Here is an 18,358-nt window from a genome sequence, read left to right on the forward strand (position 1 = left end):
AACAGGGACAACAATGTCTTCTCAGGCCAGCTTCAGCAAGTCATTTCAGCCCATCTGTCCCACACTGCAGAGTGCCACTTATTTTCATTACACTCTTAATAAACTGTATGGAGAAACAAACAGTGGCACAGGGATCCATTCTGCTGACTGTTTTCAGTACAGGAAATGTTATTATCCAAGTTTTAGCAAAAGAAAATAAACCCAGAATGTCAATAAATATCTGAAATTATCTGGCTGCTAGATGGATGTTTATAATACTTATTACCATCCTCCCCTCATCTTTACTGCGAATGGCACTTTAAATGTAACATGAGGAGACCATCCCCAAGCAGCCAGCCTGCAACTACAAAGAGTTGTCCCATAGAGCAGCTGCTCTGTTACGCATGGTATATATAAATGCTGAACATTAAGGGATCAGTTCACAAGGGAACAAATCTGTCATGACAAACATGGATAAACACTACGAAATCATTATGCATATTTGAAACAAAGTCATCTCAATTCTACAGCACTGGATATAAGTTCTATTGAAGTCTACAGTTATTGTAAGTGGAGTGCCCCATGCTTCCCATTTTGAGATTTTACTGTCATTCCTGCATTTAAAACACTGTCAATCGTTAACATCTTGAGGCAGCATTTCTGGTGACAGAGTAGCAGGGTTATGATGGAAATCAACCACCAAGAAATAATACCACATTAAAAGCAGGAATTTCATTGCATGGAAATGTTTATATAAAGTAATACAACGAAAGAAAAGAATGCAAGTCCCAGAATCAAATGCCTATTGATCAAAAGAAACTCTTCTGACATTTATAATTGTCTTTTAGAACACCACAACAAAACCACATTATTTTCTAACAGATATGCAAAGTGCAAATAGAGTGATGCAGACTGAACACTCAGAAACAAAGCTACCTTGACACTGATGTTTAATGCATACAATGTTATCGAAGTGGTAATTTCATACACAGTCCTGGCTGTAACATTCTTGATCCTATGTGACCTCTAGTTTCTGCTATCAGATGCTACATTAAATTCTTACACACAAATATTCTTCATACACTTACATAAATGAACATTCTGTATTCTTCAGCTTTTCATCCTACCAGGAACTGTTGTGAAATCTTCTAGCTATGTAATTTTGATGGTCAAACTTACCATCATGTACATTAATTTTTCTCCAAATGCATTTGTTTCTATAACTGCTTCATTATTCCCATATTTTTCTTCCTCTCTCTTCCCATGAATATTGTTCATAATTCAGCTTACTTTGAAAAGCCAATACTAGAGTGCTTGGGCACAAAGTTAGGTTGTGCTAATTCTGTATTCTTTGAGCTGGTGGAAGAAAACTCATGAGGGCAAGTGCAAAACATTGCTCTCATAGACCAGCAAAGCTTCATTTAGTCTCTGAAGGCACTATGGCAAGATAGGGTGGCTGGGAGCCCTCTTTTGAAAAAGCGTAAACAGGCAAAAGAACCCTCGTGTTTCTGAATGGCACAAACTATAATACAGAATAGAATTGCCTCAGCGAATCATCCACCTTCCACTCAAAATGCTGGGCTGTGGGAACCATAATGGGAAAATGTATGCAAAGAAAATACACAAAATGGAAACTTCCCTAGAAGAGCAAGATGGGAAAGAGAAGGAAGTCTATTGCTTGGAAGCCCAAGCTGCCTTCCAGTGTGCCCAGAAGCAGTTCAACAGTGCACTGCAGCTTGTTTGCAACACTAGGCAAAATTATGGCTAAAGCCAGTCTCAAAGAAACGAAAAAAAAAAAAAACCAACACAAAACCCTACAAAAACAAACGAAAACAATAAACAAACGAACAAAGGCTAGAAATACAGATAGAGGTGATTAACATACACAAATTAACACTTCCTAAAATACCTCTATGGATTTGACCCTGGCTTGAACATTGAAAGTTAAACAGAGTCGCTGGAGAGAAGCACAACAAGCACAATATGGAATTGGTAAGCCTGAGAAGAAGGGCAGGCATCATAAGTGATACTCACCTCCAATGTTTGCATTAGTGTTGGCTTAATCGCATCTTTCATCAAAACTGTCAAAGCGCCTGTTACTCCCTGAAAAACAAGAGTTCATGTTTTAAGGAAGCCAGTTCTAAGGTGCAACATCTCTGAGTTACACTTAAGCTTATAGCTAAAACAGGGAAAAAACCTTACAGTTCAAAGGCGAAAAAGAAAGCGTGCTCATAAGACATAATGGATAAGCAGTGTTAAAGTGTTACATAAAGAATCTATTTAGATGTTACTTCAAGACAGAAATAGAAAATATTTTGCTCTGAATACCCTTAAAAGACAGTAGAGAAAATACTCTCCCCACTTCATGGAGAGACCAGAAACAGTTATGCACTGATCAGCATGAGGATGCTCATGGGACCAGAAGATGAAGTGGAAGAAAAGGCCACTGAGACCCGAGACAGCAAGAAGGCAATAACTTGCTAAAACTGCCTAAAGAACTGACAGATGTATTTCTTTCATGACAGAATCAATAGCATGAATCAATAGCTAGCAACAACCAGAAAGGGTATTTTTCAAGACCTGTACAAATATACACATAACAGACACAGGATGAAAGCAGACACAGAGTTGACTGGGGTAGATAATGAATACATCACCAAGATTAAAAGTTAGACATGCCTTACTATGGTGATGAGAAGACAAAGGGAGCTGAATGAATTGCTGGTTTTTAATTGTAAATAATCTTATTCATCTCTAAAGGTTTTGCTGGATGTTAAGTTTAGATTATACACTGACTGAGTCTAAAATAAGAGAAAGTCATCGCATTCCTCTACACTAAAATTAAATGCCCATTTCTAATCCTACTAATCCTACTAATTTATCAAAACAAATATATTATTTTTCCTATTGATCATAGTGCAGAATTGGAATTCATTAAAATAAAAATCAGAGTACGCAATACACTTATTGAGTAGCCTGTTTTTTCCTGCTGTTTGATCAATTCCACAGCCATCTGGGACAGAATTTCTCAGACCAGAAGTCCAGTTCTTCCCCGTCCACCCCCAGCTGAAGGAAATGATGCTCAGCACTGGTTGCTAGCAACACAAAACTAAGCAGAACCAGGTACACACACTAGCTAGAAGGCAATAGGTAACAGAAATATCTCAAGGAAAAGGTTGGTTAATTTTACAATTTCTTTCTGTATCTCAGTTTTTCCATCATCATATAACATAAGCTATTGATCACTACACTAAAAGAGAAACAGCTGCTGATCATTTTCAGCACATGAACACTGAGATAGTTTACAATCTTACCATGTGAAAGGCAACTGTAATAGCTATTCAGCTTTCTGGAGAAAAAAAGCCAAATGGAAAACTTTATACCAGCTGGTCAATGGCAAGGTTAACATCTACCTGAGCAGCCACGGATCAGCCCTAATCCTCTTCTTGGGCAACCTGCCTAAGGACTGACAAGTGGTAACTCACGTTAACTGTAGCCACCTGATTAGGGGCTTCTGGTGTCTACTTTATGCTGGATGAGACCACCAGCTCATTCAAAGTAAGCATGCCAACAGTCGTTTGCTGGCCCAAGCCATGTTGACCAGAAAGAAGGTTTTGGGGAAAAAGTAAAATATAAAATAAAATCAGGACACATTTTCCTCCCTTCCTCTTCCTAGACCATAATTGCTCAAATCCTGTCTCCTTTCCTTTCTGATACTTTGTCACCACTTTGATAAAAATAGTGAAGCAAAAGTCCCATACACTTCCTGTGCATTTTAACTTTTTGGGAAACTTCACCCATGTTAAATACGCATTCTGGACACAACTCTCATCTGAAGCTGAAAACAAAGAAAAAAAGATGCAAAACCCAATTAGGACACATCACGACTATCTGCCTTACATGGTGCTTAAACAGGTGTCAATAACGGCCCTTAAAAGCTAAGCAGCTAATAAGGCTTTCATATCTATCTGACATGACTCTATCAGAATGAAGTTTTCATTCCTTCATATCTCAAATCCTCCAAGTAGCTGGCAAAGAATTCCCACAGCTCACTCAGCGTCCTGGATCTGCCTCTCAAAGCTACTTAAGGATTATCAGGTTCCCATTTCCAATTCAGCAAAGGTAGATAAATTTTTTATAAAAGAATTAGAGGCTTAGACACTTACACACCAATTAAGCATGTGAGAGCCCAAGGATCATTAGCTCTCTACTAATTCACTGGCAGAAGAAAGAAGTAGAACTCTGAATCAAATGTATATGGACACCCAACTCTCCTGGGTTCTCTCCTGGAACTGATCCCAACTACTTCTGAAAATAATATCCTCTCCATCTATCCACCAGCTGTCAGAACAGGTATGCTCCCCAGGACAGCAAAGATCATAGAGCACAAAATCAATTACACACATGACACAGGAAAGGCAAACTTAGAAAAACCAAAATACTTTCAAAGCAACTTCCAGTGGTGCAGTCTCTGAAGTCTAGCAAGAGTAGAAATGAAAGCCAGCATCAGGTGACAAGGGAAGTGATTGAGTAACTACTGTTAAATGAATAAGGGTTACACAGACTGAAAGGCAGAGAAAAACTCTTTTCTTGATAAGAAAACTAAAAAAATACTTATAACTCCTCTTCATTTGAAACTATAGTCTCTAACAAAATAATAATATTTTTCTGCAATATCAGTTCTGTAAAAAACTGAACCCTAAACCGTAAGCTGAGAAGAACTGCAACCACTTGTGTTTAAAGTATGTACACAATATTTCTGATGAATCAGAGAACAAAATATATTCAGACGACAGATCAGTTATAAAAGTAAAATGAAGCTATTTGTTTTGGTCCTAGAATTATTGAAACCTAACAGCATGGCAAAGAAAGTATGCTGAGAAGAAGTCTTATTTAAAAAAATAGTGACATATTTCTTTAATAATTTTCACAGCTGCTGAAATACTGATCTAGGGCATACATACTCATTTAATTTCACATAAAGATATGGCATGTGTCCATCAAAATTCTACTACACCGTAAAAGTCAAAAAGCAATTCAGTCTTAAAAATACTGTACAATGAGCACCACATTTTGGCAAAGACATCTGTATGTTCCATTGCAGAGGACAGATATTTAATCCATCACTCTTATGGAAGGAGTCTTCTCAATTCATGAAATATTCAATTTATCTTTTTTCTATTACTCCTAGCCTGCCTCTGCATCTGGTTTATATCTGCCAATGTGTACTTTAGGTTTTACTATTATATTATTATAAATATATTGCATATAAAGTAAAAATTAAGAACAATCGTGTTTTTGTGAAGTATATTGTGTGTACATCTGGAAACAAATCATAGAGAAAGGGTTTAGTGGTTCTGGTTCACATAGATTCCAACGAACCAAAGACTATTGTCAAACATTTAAGCTTGCATAAATTCAGTCTGGGTAGTATATATAAAACATGAACCTCAGAATTTTTTAAAGTGACAGGTGGGACCGACCACTACTCATTATTCAGGTTGTGTGGTATTTTCCATGATAAAGCTGCCTTTAAAATTTGTTAAAACTATATACAATTGCAGTTCCATGTCAAGTGACTATGATAGATTCAGCCTTTTAAACTTGATTTTGTTTTATGAAAATTTAAGCTAAAAGGATTGAACTGTTCTCGGATTAAGAGCATTCGAAAACCATGTATGTTGTTTTTCCTATGTTCACTTATCTTGAGATCTTTCCTTTCTGAGCTATAAAGCTTTACCTCTTCCCTGACCCTGGCTCAAAACAAGGATGAATATTCAGGAGAACAGCTTCACACCAAATCTCTGACCACATCTGAAAATTCGCTCAAGATATAAACCTTGGGAAGATGAAAATGACAGTTCATAGATACACGTTAGTGAATGCTTAAGGCTTGCCCCGCCCTGCCCAGAAAGCTTTAGCTGCGCTGTGCTGTGTGCTTGTATAGCCAAGGGTGTAACAGCTGGATCTACAGTCTGGACACCTGGACCACAAGTAAAGGTCTCTTTTCCTGGATCCTACTGGAATCCTTTTCTAATACATACAAGGAAGAGAGACAGCATCACGGTTCCTATGAAGAGAGGTCAAAAGCTGGGCTTGCAGAAGCACAGTAACCACATAGGCAACATTAGCAGCAGGGGGAAAAGTAGATACCCCATTTAAAGTCTAGAAATAGTAGATTTAGTTGCAAGCTGTCCAAATAGACTGACCACCTGTAGGAAGAAACTAGCAACAGAGATGACATGCCACCCAACAGAACTGAAATTTATCTTCTTTGTATATATGAATTTTGACATGGTATGGTCTTTGATTATACATCTCCTGCTATTGTTTGCAGAGGATTCAGCTTTACACAGTACACTTTCACAAGTGCAGTGCAGTTATTTACAAGCTCTCTACCCTCATACAAAGTAACCAGTATTTAATTTGACAGAGAAATCTTAGCAAGAAAACCCACGACTAATTTCCTTTCATGACATTTCTCAAATCCCAGCACCACAGCATCTGACTTCTTCACCAATATTAATAAGTCTGCAGAAATGAACAATTGTTACTGTTTTCAGAAGAAAATCCAGAAGAACCCTAGACGACATAAAATAATTTCTCCTCTTTCAAAGTTCTTGATGGTATTTCATGCTTTTCATAGATATCAGCTTTTTAGCTCCTGGGTATCAAGCCAGATGGAGGAGTGTACAGTGCCTCATGTACTGTAAGAATCAGTTTGTATGGACACAGCATCAGACTTAAGTTTGTGAAAAACACAGGAACAGAATTCAACCCTCCAAAAAGGCACTTCTTGCCTTAACCATGAAATCACCTTCCTATTTTTCCCATAGTTCTCATCCTCATTTGTAACACACTCTGCAACAAAGAAGGTAGGAGTTTCTGCACCTCACCATCAAGATATGCACCCAAGTCCTCCCAGTGCACAATATGGAGAACCTGCAGAGGAAGCTGCAGATGGTCATAATACTTATCTCCTTGACACTGTGATGATTTTTTTTCTGGACAGTTCTTCTATTGTATAATATAGAACACTGTTTTAAAGAAGAACTAGAAACATATGTTTAACACAAGTGACACTATCAAATGATTGAGATGCTAAGCGTAGGAAGTTTGTTTAAAAAAGGGCCAAAGAAAACTGAATTAGTAACAGACATTTTGCTGAGCACTTCTTTCATTTTAGTGGAAAAATTTTCAAGTTCTCTGTGTGCTGTTCAAAATTTGAGCCCTAGCATTTTATTTCCACAGAGCAACTATAGATGAAACAAACTAGAGAAAAGCAACTGCTTTCATCCATCAAGCTGATTAGCATTAGTTGGATGAAGACCAGTTAAATATTCTGCAATATTAATACATTAAAGTACCTTCATACAAAAGTAGCATCAAGATTAAAATCATGTATTTAAAATATAGTTTTAACTCTGAATTATTTTAAAGTTTTTGCATATGCATTATAAGGTAACTCATTCCCCACCCCCATCCAAATGTTATACAATTGAAAAAGAAAATCAAAACTTCAACAGACAGAATATTAAATGCGGTTCTTCAGGTCTCTTGCATAATTGGGAATAGCTTATTTGCTCTGAATTGTAATGGTACTTGGAAATTTGGGTATGCTTCTCTTAATTTCAATCTTAAATGCAGGAAAGCTAGATATTATGTTTTCATTTCCTTATTAAACTGGAATTCATTAAGGCTGTGAATGTATTCCTGGCTTGTGGATTTGGTGTCTTTGCTGAAAAGACAGGATATACTTGTTCATTTGCTCATTCTAAAAATGCAGTAAGTTTGTGCAGATGTCCACATAAAAGGGACAAACAGGAGAAAATACACATAGTCTGTGTGATGCAGGCAGTCCTTGCCAGCAGGGTGGCAAGAAAGCATGTCTCCAAGACATATCACACTTGCTATGAGGATATATTTAGATGACAAAATAAGCATAAAAACATAGCATTATTATATTTACTGTATTTAGGGTGTGCCATGAATCTGCAAGATATCCACTTACTTTGGCAATTACGCCAGAATGCAAGTAATGTAATGTTACAGTAAAATAGTGCCAATCACAGGAAGCCTACTCGTGCCTTTTAAACACCTCCAGGGATGGTGACTCCACCACTTCCCTGGACAGCCTGTTCCATTGCCTCACAGCACTTTTGGTGAAGAATTTTTTCCTAATATCCAATCTAAACCTCCCCTGGTGCAACTTGAGGTCATTTCCTCTTGTCCTATCACTTGCTACTTGGGAGAAGAGACAAACACCCTCCATGCTACAACCTCCTTTCAGGTATAGACAGTGATAAGGTCTCCCCTAAGCCTCCTTTTCTCTAGGCTAAACAGCCCCAGTTCCCTCAATCGCTTGTCATCAGACTTGTGCTCCAGACCCCTCACCAGCTTCGCTGCCCTCCTCTGCACTCTCTCTAGTACCTCAATGTCCTTCTTATGACGAGGGCCCCAAAACTGAACATAGGATTCAAGGTGCGGCCTCACCATTGCTGGGTACAGTGGCACAATCACTTCTCTAGTCCTGCTGGCCACACTATTCCTGATACAAGCCAGGATGCTGTTGGCCTTTTTGGCCACCTAGGCACACTGCTGGCTCATGTTCAGCCATCTGTCAGTCAACATCCCCAGATCCCTTTCTGCCAGGCAATGATTCCCTTTTACTGACTCACAGCCTGGCTATAAGGGCTAGATGGAAGTACATATTGAAGCTGAAGTAAAGAATGAGGAAACTAACTAATGAAGGTAAGGAAGAAAAAGTCTTAATGACGTGAAGAGATAACCTTGTGCCCAGCACTGTCAGCAATGTATGAATTAAGAATATCTTGTTTCCATTTTGATTTAGTGGTATAAGCATTCATGTGTTAACTATCATTGTAACATCTGAGCACACTTTACAAGTACAGTAGCAAACATTATCAGCTCTCTCAAATAGGAGCCTACACCCTGACTCCCTCCAGCACCAAATCTGTTTGCCTTAAGAACTGCAGAAAAGTATCCAAGTAGGTTATGGAGACCAGAGACTTCCTAAACCAGATGTTACCAGAGAGTTGGAGAAATGAATTCTACATCTTGTTTTCATTGTGAGCAAATTTTGACCCAGAAGATCTTTCTTCGATATCTGACTGTGCTGTTCAAAGCAAAATCCTTGGCATGCACATGCCTTTCTAATGGTTCAAGAGACAAAATAAATGCATCAGAGGTTATCCTCAGTACTGAACATTACCAAATCCTCTGCTGTCACTGGTTCTCCTTTCTTGTCATTAGCCACCACCATTTTCCCCAGTCTCTCCTTCATATCTTGCAGGCTGGTGGTAAGTGCCAGGACGGCCATAATTTCACTTGCAACAGCAATATCAAACTGAGCCTGTAAAACAGAAATCAGAATCTTGGATCAAATCCTTACAGGGAATCATCAAGAATAGACTCAGGAAAGACAGATTTCACACTGGAATTCAAGCAAGTTCTAAATTGTAACCCACAGCGTTTGAGATTACTCAGACTCAAGTAACCTAAAACACTTTGTTTATATTCACTCATTTATGTTCGCCGTTACACTTCATTTACTTGGGGACCAAGCCTGCAGACTGCTTAGCCCCTTGGCTCACATTATCCTTAGCAGAAGCTCCCTGAAGGACCAAGAATTTTTTTCTGTGGCAAAAAAGAAAATCACCAGATGTGTTTTGAACTTTACTGGCATGAGCACAGCACTGTGGTTTTTTTCTATAATGCTCTCCAAAAGTTTTTTTTATTCTGGTTTCAAAAACATTCTTGTTACATTTGATCATTCTATGCTGCTAGGTCTTGTGCCTGACCTATGATAATGTAAAATATATCTTCATTCTCTCTTTTTTTTAATCAACAAATATATAAGTTAAAAAAAAAACCAACATGAACTATACATGGCATTAGTCCTGTTGCTCTTGTAGAAATACATCCATACTGTGCAGTATTTCAGCACAACTTAAGCTGTAGTCGTTACTTTTAAGAGCTTGCAGAACACACTAGCAAGGTTTGTACTAATTTACTATTAGTAAATCCCAGACCACATGCTGTCAGAACATAAACAGAGAAGAAAGACAACGTCACTAATGTATTATGTGGTAGGAATGCAGTGTTGGGAGTGAACAAGAACTGCAGCTTCTTTAGTAATCTCTCCATCGCCAGCAATTAAAGTCTGTACAAAAAAGTAGTAATTGACATCCTACTGCTAGCTATGTAAAAAAAGCCCTGTTTTTAAGAAGCAACTACAGAGAATTTTTTAAAATATACCTTACCGCTCCTACCATTTGCCTAGTACTTTAAGAGCTTCTGCCTTTTTTTAACCTGTGTTCCTGCTTTTAGATTCTGTCTTGACAGCAACAGCCCAGAGCAGCCCTGAGGCTGACCCCTGTGTACTTGTGTTTGTTGAAACTTCTGAAGACACCTGAGCACTCTTCTGTATTGGGCACAGGCAGGGAGAGATAAATACCATAGAAAAGAAAAAACAATCCTGTAATTGAGATTTTCAGCATAGTGATTCAACTGAAATGCTGAAGTTACAAAGCAGATTTTCTGCGTTCCCCAGAAGCAGTTCGGTACACAACAGGATAGCTGGGTACACAATGAACATTGTTAGCATTGCAATGACATGGATGTTACTATCTTTTCTGGAGTTAAGAATGTCCCTGGTAAGTCATTGCAGCATTTGTAAGAGGAAATAAGCCTGAGAAATCTATGCTCGACCTATATACTGCAATATTATCTAAATTTACCAGAATATTTATCAGGACACTAAAAAAAACCCAGTTATTATTGTTTTTTCTATATAAACCAAAAAGGACAGGAAAAACAATCCCAGGTAGATGCTCAAAGATTGACATATTATTTAATTGAAAAAAACAAGCACAAAAGACTGTGGTAGCAGGTGCTATTTTAACTCTAATAACTTTTATGCACCTACGAAGTGGTGACAGAAGCCTTAGCTGTAAAGTCAGTTCTCTGTTGATGAAAGGATCCACCCACATGGATTCAATTGCAGGATCAAGGGCATCAGTCATGTAATACTCTTTAAAAACCACAGCATCCCTGCTCATTAAAATGCAGACTTTTGTGCCTGCTGTGCTCTGCCATTTTACACAGGTGTCATTGATTTTAAGAGTGCTAGAACATCACTCCAAATATTTATAAAATGCATCTGTTAACTATGAAGTCCTGCTTTCTCTGCATCTCCGGCTAGGCTCTGAAATGAATTTTCCTAACTGTTAGCTCTACTTCTCAGGTCACTGAGTCCATGTTAAAATGTGAATGGATATGCACCAGTCCAACATATTGACAATGAAAGCATCAAGGTCCTTTTAGCCAAAACAGTACAGAAGCAACATTTGACAGCCATATGTCAAGTAGTGCTCTATAATAAAACAACCCACATTTAACTCAGTAGCATAATTATGGTGGTAAAATACTGCACAATAAGGCTGGCAGAACCTGGCTTAAAGCTAATAATCACACTGAGTCACTGAAACAAATCTAAACATAGGAAAAAAGCTCAAGTGTTGAAGGAACTTGTATCAAGTATAATATTTTGTGGTCCCAGCCCATTATCAGAGTTGAGTATTAGCTAATATTGAGTTTCTGTAAGTAATAGACACAAAAGTCTCTACCCTGTGTGCTCAAAACCAAAACAAGTAGGCATTTCTAGTGGAAGGTGTCCCTGCCCATGGCAGGGGGGCTGGAACTAGATGATCTTTAGAGTTCCTTCCAACCCAAACCATTCTATGATTTCTCTTTTCATTTATCTCCAATTTGACTGTTTTAACTGCTGAATTGAGCAAAAATATTAGTGCTATTTAGTCTATTTAGGCACAAAGCCTAGAAGAGGTCTGAAATAACAAAGAAAAATGAAAGATAGTATTTCCAAAATGCATTAAAGCTTTATCTCTACCATAAGAGCTATTCACCTCAAAATAGTCAGAACCTCACGAATTTCATGATTCCGAATGTTAGATTACAATATCTTCATTGAGTTAGAAGCAACTCTACGTTATCACAATGTGTTTCTTCCACCTGGCATTGCTGTTCCACACGGCATTGTTTCAGAAATGCATTTACCCACATGACACCAGGAGCACTTGTTCAGATAGTATTGGAGAAGTCTGGCTTCCAATTTACCAGTAAGTTCTTTAATAAACATCCAGAAGCTCTCATATAGTAACAGGGGTTCACTTTTTACACTGCTGAAAAGTACACACATGTTCATTTTCTGAACTACACCTTCAAGCTCACATATTAAAATTAAGCACATGCTCAAAGTTCTTACGGTTTAGATCCCAAAGCTGAGATGCATGACAGGGAAATGAAAACTCTGAATAAAAAGCTAATGGTAATTTTCCGTCCTCACCAATGGGACTAACAACATGATCCATCCCTTCCCCCAGTTTCTTAATATTATGTTTAAATGTAATTTAAATGACATAAATACTATATAAACAGTTCAAGGGACTGAAAAAAGTAAGAAAAATCATTAAAATTAACCTTATGAGGGCATAAGGGCACCGTTTGTACCCATAGGATGATAATGTTGAACCTCTAACATCTGCAATTTTTTCAAGTCTTTTCAACACATCGTGTAATATGCATTGGTTTCTATTTCTGAAACTTCAGACTCAGTTACTCATTAACACAATCAGTTTAACTGCGAGAATACTGCTCAGCAACAACAGATGTTAGCATTGCAATTCGAAGAAGTATACTGAAAGAACTGCAGAAACCCCCCTCAGCCTCTAAAGCAAAGTCTGTCCAGGATGAGATACATTAACTGCCTTTACATACCTGACGGACAAATCCCTTCTCTGTATTTGCTTGCCCAACTGTTATTTTGCGCAGGAATCTGTCATTTGTATCCACCACTGAAATAAGGGAATAGCAAAAGCAACAAATGTTAACAATGGCTCAGGGATCTGGATTTTCCCAGGCACACCTCATTACACAGGTAAGATTCAACCGCTCCCACATGTTAGCATTAGCACTGACTTGATTTCTCCCTTCTAGTTGACACCATTGGATGACAGGTTGAAATAGCTCAAACACAATGTCTCTGAACAGTATTAGATTAACAAATTCTTAATATGCTAACATATAAATTAATATTTTACCTACATCAGAAAAATTTGTCTTAGTAGGTACAATGCACCTCAGACCTACCTCAAAACATTTGCTTTGTCATTGATCTGTTAAGAATTGATTTTAAGACTGCAGGATAAAGGGTAAACTTGGTCTGTTTTTCTTTTGAAGGATGATTATGTTGTCAGATTGCTTCTTCCAGACAAGTCACTTACTTGCACGTGACAGTAGCTAACTCCACATTCAACTGCACAGCATTAAAAGGAAGTTTATTTTCAGCTGCCAAGACCAACCATCTGCTCTTTAACACAACTTCAATTTCAGACAATTGTATTTCTCACACTTTTGGTATTGCAAGGGCATGTCCTTGCATGTCCATCCTATGGAATTGCTAACTTCACTAACAATCATCGCAAGCCAAGTTCTCCAGTTCTGCACTGATGACACTCAACTTCAAGTGTGCTTTTGTAGGAACCAAACAGCAATACTGAGAATAATCAAAGAGTACTCTTGTCTGCTGAGAACTGATCGGGATGTTTCTTAGGAAGAAACTTTAGGAGGATGTTTCTATTTGTTAGAAAATGAGACCAAACTCCAAAATCTCTCCTTCCCAGGAGTGGCAATCTCTACAGAATGCAAAAACAGGCTCCCTCTTTCCTACAGGCTCTTGAGCCCTACAGAGATTTCAATCTGCATCAACCCTAAAAGGGAGGGTGGAAGGTACTCTTGATCAGTTCAGCCTGTAGCTTCACAATCAAGTCCATCTTCTGGTAGATGTAGATCTGAGCTCTTACTTAGAGGGAGAGAATCAAGGAACCTCCAGAGAAGCTGTCTGTACTGAAGCTCAGTGAAATCACCTCCTCCCACTTTTCCAGGTGCTTTTGCAGATTAACAAATTTGTCTGTACAGAAAAGGATGACGTAATTATCCAAGAACAAGAGAGACTTTGAATCCTGGTTGTACACAACCAGAATTCAGGGTTGTGAGTGAGCTGGAAGGAAAGCAAGACTTAAGCCACTTCCCCCTTCTTGGTCATTTCTCATGAGGCTGTTGTAAATACCACACATGCCTTCTTCCCACTACATGGTATTTAGGCCCCTAATTTCCTCAGGAATTCCATTTAAGGGATGGTGCAGCACACATCTGGCTAACTCTTTTTGGTTGCTATTTATATACAGTCATGCTCTAGAATACTACAGCGCTGGCAGAAATTGCAGAACAGAGCCCAGTCCAGAGCAGCAGCCTCGTACCAAGCTGTGGCACCATATGCCACTGTGAAGCCACATAGCAAGCTCATCTCTCAAGCACAAACTTACCGTTTCTCCTCTTTGGAAGCTCAGTCTCAAGAGCAGCCTAAATGTCTTCTCTGCCTACCCAGGCACTGCTCATAGTGGTAATTAGCCTTCCCACCAGCCTGGACAGCCAGTGGGCTGCTTTTTTATCTGGCCCTTCCTAGTGGAATCATATAACCTGAACACCCTTCCCATGAAATTATAACTACTCCTGCAACTCTTGATGGTCACTAGGACACACTGGCTTTCTCACCATGGTCAGAATTCATTCTCCAGAAAGATTCCAACAGCTGTACTTAGAAGTGGTAAAATATGAAATAATTGTTTTTGCCACAAAAGCAAATTTTCCATCTCCAAATTTTCCCTCTTCCTCACCCAAAGTAAACACTTCAGCAAAGTTTAGGTTCAATCAAGTGTTAGGTTTAATGTATCTATTTCCTTATCCTCTAAAGATATAAACAGGATCTGAATACCATGGAAAAGGTAAGTAGGGGGAAACTTTCCTTCTTTCCAGTACGTTATACCTGTTCAAGTTACTAGAAGAAGATAATGAACTTTAAACTTGTGACACTTCTAAGGAAACAAGTCCTGACTAAATGAATTTTCAGACAATCTGATAGCTTTCTCTTCTGCCCTACAAATTCCCTGGTACATCACAAGCTTAACAGATACACGGATTGCAGAAACAGCCTCAAGCAAAATATTTTCCAAGTTATCTGCAATGGTCCTAAACCATTTTTTTTTTTTCTGAAATATTTAAGATACGTACATCATATAGAGTTGTGTGGAATAAAAGTTTCACTAATGTTTATGAGATGAATTAAATAACTCACTTGAGGTTAACACCAGTGGAGTAATCTTGCCTCCTCCCAAACCCACGCTGATAAAATCGATGAGTCATATTACACTAAATATTTGTATTATTCCTTCATCCTAATACAGGTCTCTTCCATGCAGGCGCACTGTGTAACTAATAAAAAAAAATCCTATGCCACATCTCCCAGTATTGTCTTGAGAAAAATATCTGATCTGACACGCACACAATGGACACAGTAAAGCATGGCCAAGGCTACCCACTTTGCAACAAATCCACCGTTTTTCTCTGAGCATCACAATACATTCCATTTAACAATAATTTTCAACTAATAACTTTAGTGTTTGAAAACTTAAGAAGAAAATAAAATCCAACAGAATTTAGCTCAAAACTTTATGCAGAGTTTACTTGCTTAAGAAAAGAGATACCGAAGTTGAAGTAAGCACTGAGATTTAACCCAGCACTAGAACTGGAAAATTCGGAGGGGAGTTGTCTAAGCATGTGAGATTGGATATTGGTTTGCTTGGCATACATAGTTGAAACTGTACCACATCTTTCATCAGTTCTTTCTGACAAAGCAAACAACTCAACAGTTAAAAAACCCATATAATCCCTGAGGCTGCTGATCTGGGGAGGATGAGGGACCTAAATAAAGTAGAGTAAGTACAAATAATCTAAAACCATAATAGACACAGTTAAGAAAAGAATGGATAAGATTTCTAAAATGCACAGAAAAGCCACTTTCACATGTTTTAAGATGCATTATCTGAGGTGAGAGACACAAGGGATGTACTTAAACTGTGAGAGCAACCTATCCTTCAGAATATTAGCGAAGTCTCTTGAGTTACTGCAGATATTTAACCTAGTTTAGAGCAACATATTGCACGCAAATTTGTTATGCACCCCCATTTCCCACTTGTTTTCAGAGAGCAGAAACAGGTCTGATTCAGGTACAATTAAGCAAATTAGGAAATAAATTATGATTAAATCCAACCTGTAGTGAGGTTTTCTGACTACGTACCTCTTTGCCATGTGATGGTAGATGGGTCAATATCAAGGCGCACAAATTTGCTGATCTCCTCTTCTGTTAAAGTCCCAGGATCAGTCTTGTTTATTCCCAGCCTCTATGCAAAAACAAGTTAAAGAAACATGATGAAGTGTGTTTGGCTTCAAAAGGTACAGCTGTTCTGGCTTATCACCCTCAGTTTTAGCAAGCATTTTAGAAAGAAGCATCTCAGGACAAAACTACTTAAAAAAAAGGCACACAGGCAAACACCTGTAACTAAAATGAGGGCAAATGTAGACGGAGAAATGAAACAAAAAAGGAGAAACACTCATAGACCATTAAATGAATAATCTCTTTCTTACACAGAGGAAACTCTTAATGTAAAAAACAAAGAGAAAGTTCAACTATATCCATTACTAATAAAAAGACAATTAATTGCTTGCTCTAGCTAGTGGAAATCTTTGAAAGACCCATGCATTGTATTATGTGAATCAACTTTGAATGAAATAAAAAAATTCTTCTTTAAGACCCCATCATCATCCATAAACTCAGTCACTTCTAATGAATAAGCCAATACCTCCTGGCTTTTACAGTTTCACTATTTCAGCAACAACAAACCTGAGGCATTTCCCACTGCACTAAGAAGGGCAAAAAGCTGTTGAGAACACCTTGCAGGTTTTGACACTTAGTACCCTAAGATTTTTTCACCCTAGTTTTAACAAAGAAAGGCTTATGTCCTCAACAGCCAGTCCTGCATTAATATTTTTCTAATCTGTTGGTCAATTGTAATCCAATCTGGCATAGTTAGGAGATGATAGTTTCTTACAAATTTTATGAAAATAGGCAGATGGAGAAAGGAGCAATAACCCACTAGCATCTCTACTGGGGGATGGCAGTCTGAGTTCAGTGCTCATCCCTCCTGCTTGGCATATAAGGCATTTGCCCAGATATATTTTTTCAGAGTACTTTTCCACAGAGAGTTGAAAGCAAAGTTTTCAGTCATTTTTATAACTTTCAACTGCTGCAAGGAGGGCTGGGCACTGGGACTGCAAAGGAAGTAGCCCAGCCCTCCCAGGGTCTCAACAATATCTATCCTGGATCTAAGCAGTAAGAAAAAAGCTGACTGATCTGGATGCAGATGGGAGGAAGTAAGACACAGAGCTGATGTGGAAAAGGAGACAAAGAAAAGACTAGGACAGAAGCAGTGAAAGAGAGGAGGTAAGGTAAGGAGGTATTGGGCTAATAATTACTGGGAAAAAAAAAGCAAAAAAGCTAAGGAGCAGGGCAATGAGAAAGGTAGGTCCTGATGTTAGATGAGGAGGTTGAAAATAAAAAAAATTGCATGGCACCTTCTGTAATTATAAGTCCGAACCATACATGTAAGGGAGGAATTTAAATCTTAATAATCCTCTTTTGAAAAAAAAAACAAAACACCAAACCTGTAATGTCATCCCATAAAGATATTTTTTTACATTTGATTTTTCTTTTAGGTATAAGGAATCATTATGCTAAAAATAATTCACAGCAAAAGAATTCAGTTATACTGGAAAATATGATGCCAGTATTTGAATGTTACAAAGCCAAGAACATTCCCCCTCCTCCCCTACCTGTTCCCCTACACACAATCTAAACAAGGACAAAATGAAAATACTCCAAAAGTCTCATGGAAGATTCTGTGAGATCTACTTTGCCACAGAGGCAAGCAGGCATCACCCACATTTTAGCTTACTGGCATTCAAATGAGCAGCACAAAAGCATAAAATGTTATGAGAAACTAGTTTGTTTTTTTTTCCAAAACAGAAGCTGGTGTTACCTCTATCCTGCTTTCCACCCTCCAATTCCAAGTGTGTACCTGGCAGCTATCCATTCCCATCCAGTGACTCTGAAACACCACCAGTTGGGACTCAAAAGCCAACAACACACATGCAACTGGACACAGAAGACTGAAGATCTCCTTAAGGGTCATATTCAAGGGGTTCATATTCTCCTTCCCCTATGCCAGTGGGCTGTGTTGCTCTCTAGTTATTTATCAGAATGGCAGTCTCAAATCCAGAGATGTTATTCATACATGAATTACATAGGAAGATCTTCTAGAAGCATTCAGGAAGCGAGATGAGATGCAGAAATATACTATGCACACAAATGTACTTCTGCTCCTCA

General features: G+C 38.3%; 1 protein-coding gene across 1 annotated transcript in view; it reads right to left on the minus strand.

Annotated features, from left to right (window-relative positions):
- The window catches only part of MTHFD1L (methylenetetrahydrofolate dehydrogenase (NADP+ dependent) 1 like), a gene marked incomplete at both ends in the record, with an annotated part of 146,005 nt that overhangs the window by 84,629 nt on the left and 43,018 nt on the right, over positions 1-18,358 (minus strand). Inside the window, 4 exons of the mRNA XM_080341821.1 lie at positions 2,014-2,082; positions 9,212-9,352; positions 12,796-12,872; positions 16,214-16,316. Of these exons, the coding sequence (XP_080197947.1) occupies positions 2,014-2,082; positions 9,212-9,352; positions 12,796-12,872; positions 16,214-16,316 (390 nt within the window). The remainder of the gene's footprint in view (positions 1-2,013; positions 2,083-9,211; positions 9,353-12,795; positions 12,873-16,213; positions 16,317-18,358) is intronic.

This window comes from Nesoenas mayeri (assembly GCF_963082525.1).
Source record: "Nesoenas mayeri genome assembly, chromosome: 3".
In the NCBI taxonomy this organism is placed as follows: Eukaryota; Metazoa; Chordata; class Aves; order Columbiformes; family Columbidae; genus Nesoenas; species Nesoenas mayeri.